This window comes from Corvus cornix, chromosome Z (assembly GCF_000738735.6).
Source record: "Corvus cornix cornix isolate S_Up_H32 chromosome Z, ASM73873v5, whole genome shotgun sequence".
Classification (NCBI taxonomy): Eukaryota; Metazoa; Chordata; class Aves; order Passeriformes; family Corvidae; genus Corvus; species Corvus cornix.
This window is the reverse complement of record NC_046357.1, coordinates 68437545-68443544: the sequence shown is the minus strand read 5'-3', so window position 1 is coordinate 68443544 and position 6000 is coordinate 68437545. Positions and strand designations below refer to the sequence as shown.

The 6000-nt window shown below is 48.5% G+C and overlaps 1 protein-coding gene across 2 annotated transcripts in view; it reads left to right on the top strand.

The window, feature by feature from the left end:
* The first annotated feature begins 374 nt into the window (after positions 1-374).
* The window catches only part of MAN2A1 (mannosidase alpha class 2A member 1), a 112049-nt gene continuing 106423 nt past the window's right edge, over positions 375-6000 (top strand). Inside the window, exon 1 of one of the 2 annotated variants that reach the window (XM_039566682.1) lies at positions 375-1041. In XM_039566682.1, coding sequence (XP_039422616.1) covers positions 907-1041 — 135 coding nt within the window. In that variant the 5' untranslated portion in view covers positions 375-906. Of the gene's footprint in view, positions 1042-1365; positions 1425-6000 lie in introns of those variants that run through there. The other variant, XM_039566683.1, reaches the window with a different exon arrangement.

Here is a 6000-nt window from a genome sequence, read left to right as displayed (position 1 = left end):
TCCCCTGCTGCCTCGAGGCGCGGGCAGGACGGCGGTGTCCCCAAGCAGCCCTCCCTCCCTTCCTCTCGCTTCCTCCTCCAGCCTCCTCACTTCCCACGGCGGAGGCTGCCACACACCGACCGCCGACGGGGCGGAGGCGGCAGCAGCGGGGACATCGGTGCGCGGCGCCTCCGAGCGGCCGCGGGGCAGCTCCCGACGGGCCCCGCCGCACCGGGGGCGGACAGCAGGACTGCCCCCGCTCGCGGAGAGCAGAAGGGCGGCGGCCGCGGCTCGCCCCGGGTCTCGAACGCCGGGGCGGTACGGGCCGGCGGGGGCGGAGTCGCGCCCGTGACGCGGCGCTCCGGCGGCGGCGGGGCCGGCACTGGCGGGCGGGGGCTCTCTCGGCGCGGGGCTTGTGCGCTGCGGCCCCGGGCGCTCCGGCGGCGGCAGCAGCGCTTCGGCCGGGGGAGGAGGTGCCAGACTCCGGCGCCGCGTGCGGGCAACGAAGGGGAGCGGAGCGGCTGCTGAGGCGGCCTGAGGAGGAGTAGGAGGAAGGGAGCAGGGAGCAGCGCCGCTTGGTCGGCCCGGCGGTGCTGCTGCCGCCACTTCCCCGCTGGGCTCTCTCCTGCCCGCGAACTCGATCCGCTCCGGGAAACTCTCGGCTCGCCTCTCAGCCGCGCCGGCGGGGTCTCGACACGGGTCTCGGCCCCGGCGCGGCGGGCGGGGGAAGGGGGTGCGGGGGGCAACTTCTCGCACTTCTCCGGAGAAGGATTTGGGCCGCCCCGCTCCGGGGGCGGCGGCGCCTGCGGTCCCCGCCGCGGCGGGAGAACTTTCGCCTCCGATCGCGGGGCGGCGAGAGGGGCCCGGGTGCGCCGGCCGCGGCGGGAGCAGCGCGGCGGCGGCGGCGCCGGCCCGGCAGCGGCGGAGATGAAGCTGAGCCGGCAGTTCACGGTGTTCGGCAGCGCGGTCTTTTGCGTGGTGATCTTCTCCCTGTACCTGATGCTGGACCGCGGCCACTTCGACCATCCGAAGAGCCCCCGGCGGGAGGGCACCTTCCCCAAGGTGAGTGGGGCGGCGGCCGGGGCGCGGCGGGCGGAGGTGGAGGGGCAGGCGGCGGTGCCGCCACCACCGTCCCCCCGCCGCTGCCGGGGGTGCCGGAGCGCCGAGACGCGGCGGGGACGAGGCGCGGCGGCTGCGGGGCCGGCGGGGCGGGGGCCGAGCGGGGCCGCCTGCGGGCGGCGCTGGTGCCGGCCCGGCGCGGGGCTGCGGCGAGAGCGGGCACAGCCCGGGCGCGGGGTCTGGCGGGGGTCGCCCGGGCGGGACGGGACGGGGCCGCGCTGCGGCGGCTCCGCGGGCGGCTCTCCGGTCGCGGAGCGGGGTGCGGGGCGTGCGCGGGCAGGACGGGGAGAGCTGAGAACTCGGGACCTCAGCCGTGTCAACAACAGGTAGGTTTAGGGAAATGCTGACTTGGTGGCTGCTTTCCTTTCCGCTGAACCGTGCTTTGGTGCCGTGACTGGCTGACCCGACTGCTCCGCATGGTTAAACGACGCAGTTCTTCAGTTCTTCGCTTTCCTGTGTTGGCTGCGTGGCAGAGAAGTTTAAAAGCTGTGTGTCGTGGTTGTGTTCTAATAAGAAATGTTTGCCCATGAGAAGAAATATGTATTTCAGAGAGGACGTGGTTTGCTGTGCAGAACGGCAGAATACTGCTGCCTATCCACAGCTGTGTGTTCTTACAGACACAAAACCCCAGCAAAACCCCACCACGTAGAATACAAAGTTATAACCTGTTTCTGCTTGCACTACTTGGTACTTATTTTAATTTTTTTTTAACAGACTGAATGAAAGTATATTTTAGTATTGGAGTGAGACTTCAAGTGAATAAAAGAACTCTGAAGGCTTAGTTTAAAAGTAACAATTATCTCTCTGTTAGAACCACTCTTGTTTCGTTCAGTGCAAAAGTAATAATTGATATCATTTTTTTAGCGGTAAAGACAGAAGCCTCGACTTAAATGTAAAGAAATAGAGCAGATCTGTTCTGCCTTTATTCTTTCAAGTTACAGTTCAGAGGTCAGCCTTTAGTTTTTGCAGGAAGGAAGAGAACAAGAGGAGGAGGAGAAGAGGAACAAGACAAGGCTGGCTACAGCAGCTGTGTCTGTTCAATGTGTAACTCCAGCAGGACAGTAAAGCCACATGCGGCTTTTGTAAAAGCTGAGTACAAGTGCTGCTTTGGGGATATGGTCAGTATCTTATGTGAGGAAATGAGTTAATGTGTCATTATTCAACTAGCTGAGTTTAATACAGGTGAAGTATGTAACAGGAAATCTCATCCATGGGTGTTGTTTTCTATTTTTAGTGTTAGATTTTGGGTTGAAATAGTTGAGTGAACAAGGATTTATTAGATGTGTTTTGTCTTCCATTGTCAGTGTCTTGCAGTTGAAGTTCCTGTCCTACAGTGTAATCCCGGCTGGATGTGTAACATGGTCTTACCTCTTGTGAGCATGGGTTTGGTACTTAATCTGTTTTCAGGCCTCTTCCTTCTAGGTGGTGTAGTCAGCTAGAGACAAACGTTTCTCCTTTCATCCTCCTCCCTCCCCTTGGTCTTCTAGAACAGTCTGTCGCTATTTACTCTTTTTGCCTTTTACATGTCTAGATTTCTTTGAGGCTTCTGATTCTCACTGGAGAAACTTCTGCCTCTCACTTGTTCTTTCTTTGGGTGAAACAGTTACCTTTTCGTTTCTTAATGCTTTATCTTTTGAGATGAAATTAATATTATTTTGTCATTTCCTTTTGCTATGCCTATGATAGAAATGTTTCACTTTGTTACAGCTGTGAAACCTCTGACACCTAGCAAATGCTTTCAGAGTTTTTTAACATCAGTTTCAAATAAATGCAAAAGATGAAGAGTGGAATAGAAGCCTCCAGAAATATGTGAGAGAAACACTTTAATACTACTATCTCAGCTGACAAAATTTGTTTGTGTTAGTGCAGTGTTGCCAGAGCTCAAAGTACTGTAAATGAAACTAGCCACAGATGTAAAACCTTCAGGCTGTTTTTGTTTGTAAAAAACTATGGCAGCAGAGAGTAGATTTAATAATGCATTCTCTTTTTTTGATTACAAAGGCCAGAATTTTTTAGCTTAGAAAAAGGAATTGAGACTTTTTTTTTTCCTTCAGATGTTACTGATTTGATTCACTTCATACCTCTCTGTTTTGGCAACGTGCTTTGCTGTTCCTCTGTGCAGCTCTGGTTAACAGCACACGTCACCTTTCATGTCCCGGAAGTTGCACATTGATTAGTTTGTTCTTTCTGACCTACGTGGCTTACAGTTAGCTCAGAGAAGAGAAGTGGGTACTTTTGGAAGCAGTCCCCTGTTTAGCTTATAAGCATTTGCTATTTAGGTATTCTGTCTGAACTCGAGATGGGATTTTTCAGGTGGTAGTGCCTGTTGAGCTGCATTCACCTAGAGTGTCATGATACCTAGTGCCAGTAGTAAAATAAGTTATTAGAACTGCTGCTCCATTTTCATTTCTACATTTTTTCCAAAGCAAGATGCCTTCTCTTTGCCTGGTCTCAAGGTAGCTTGCATCAGACTCAGTCTTCTCTTAGGCTTCTCAGTGTAGGCCGGTGTAATGAAGAGCTGCCCTTACAGAACTTGCTCACTAGTTTGAGAGTTCAGGACACCAACTGAAGTGTCCTGCAGAAAAATTTTTGGGCAAGATCTCCCAAGATGGATGAATATCCATAGACAGATATCTTTCTGTGCTTTTTAACCAAATATTTAAATGCTGTGGTACAAATATTTATTCACTGTGGTACTAAACAGAACTCATGGTCAGGCTTGGGACACAGCATTGACTTTGTGTCTTTTTTGGTGTTTGTGTTGCAAAAGCTGGCATCAATAGTCAGTTTCACTGTGAGTGTTTGCCACACTTATCCATGCTAGGGTTACATGTTACAACATTGTGCAGAGATGAGCTCAAGGTGCAGGGAGAGCCTTAGGTGAATTTTTAGGTTATTATTGTACCAGTTGTCAGTACAGATCATTGTGTAAGATTCTTCTAGTACAATATAGTGGGGAAAGGGTTGAGTATGTTGGTTTTGTTAGCAATAATACAATATTCTCTCAGAAATCATGTGTGACTGCAGAGTGGAGAAAGGTTCAAAGTGGTGCTTAGTCCTATGACATTGCCTGTGTAGCAAGTGTGATGTATGAGTGATGTGTGGGCTAAATTGATAACTACTGAGTGAAAGCTACATTCAGATCATGTCTGAAAAGACATCCATAAGCAGCTTATCTTGAAAAACTTGTGTTATTGTCTACAGATGAATACCAGATCCTGATAAACCCATATGAACCTATTCTGGATTGTGGACTCATATAGAAGAATAAAAATAGTTAGCCTAATGGCTTTCTCAACTAACTTTACTATCACTTATAACAGATCCATAAAATCTGTTCATTTACAGAAGGTTGTGGAGTGTTTATTTGGTTTCTAGGGTTTCACCTAAGCATGCATGGTGCATATTAAAAGTCCAATTAAAAAAAAAAAAAAAAAAGTGGAGGGTTTGTTTGTAATTTTATCTTGCATTAGAAATATATGCCCTTTATGTAGTCTTACATTGAAAGATAATTCTTAGTGAATTTTATGGCTAAGCAAGGGGAAATGACATCACATTGAATCATACTCTGTCACTACCTGGCAGGTAATGCTTTGAACTTGAGCTTTTTCCTCTAACCACTTTTTCACATGGCTTGGTTTAGCTTTTATGGGACAATATCTCTGCACTGTGTGAAAGGTTGTTTCTGAAAATACAGTTGTGGAAGTCAAGCCTGCTCTGATTCTGTGGATAAATGGACCAGCTCCAAGAGATACTTTATTTTGGTTTTGTTATTTTCTTTAAACTTTATTAAAAGGCAAAGCAGAAACAAACAGCAACGTCCATGCTTACCATTTTACTTTTCCTAAACAACTGTTATTTGAATAAGATCTCTCTGTGTTTTCTTCCCCACCTCCCTCTTTGACCACCATTATTTGAAGCATACTCTCATCTCATGTCTGTTAACTGCTTTTATGAACTCACTGATTGCACTGAATCAAAGGGAGGTGATCAAGTACAGTTCCTCTATAAGTAGCTGACTTGATTTTTTTTGGTTTCTTTTTTGGTTCCTGTGTCCTTCAGCAAATCATTAAGTGTCCTGGCAGTTAGTACTGCAGAAGCTTGTTGTTGTATTCATGCTTACACAATGCATCAGATGCTCCAGGATAAATATCACAAGTGGTGATTGTTCCTGTATGGAGTGTTATTTCATCTGAGTTTGCCAATTTGACAGTAGCTCCACCTGGCCAAAATAGGAATCACAGTTGGGTGGAGCAGTAGTGGCAGGAAATTAGGACCAAGTACATGGCAGAAACACCAGAGTTCTCTGATCTGTGTGTTGAACAAAGGCACCCTATGAACTTTATTCTGGGGTTCTGCAGAGGTATCACTTCCCCTACTGTAAGGAAGCTCTGCCTTCAGTCAGCCCTGAGTCTCCACTGGGCTCATGCTTGATAGGTACCATGCTCCACAGATACACTATAAATACCTTTTCCAGCTGAAGCTTTGCTATATACATTGCCACAGTGAAGTAGCTGAAATCAATGGCTCACATGGAATATAAAAACACGTTTTGATGCTCCATGTTCTTAGTAACTGGTGTGTTTTCATGAGCTCATTTGGGAGCTTTATGACCTTTGTTATATAACAAGGAACCGGACTTAGCTTTGTAGAAGTATTGGAAGCAGCATAGTCAGGTATTTATGAAATCTTTGTTTGTCACTCTAAAATGTGAATAGTGATAGTTAAGGTTGTGCATCATTTCAAAGTACTCTTTTTTTGACCTCTGAGCACTGAAAAACTGGGCGCAGTGACTTTTACTAGCATTCTTAGGAGTTTTACATCAGAGGAGATCAAGTGTTGAGTGAAGAAATCCACAGAAGGAATCAATTTTTCTGGATTTGAAACATGTTGACTTATTTA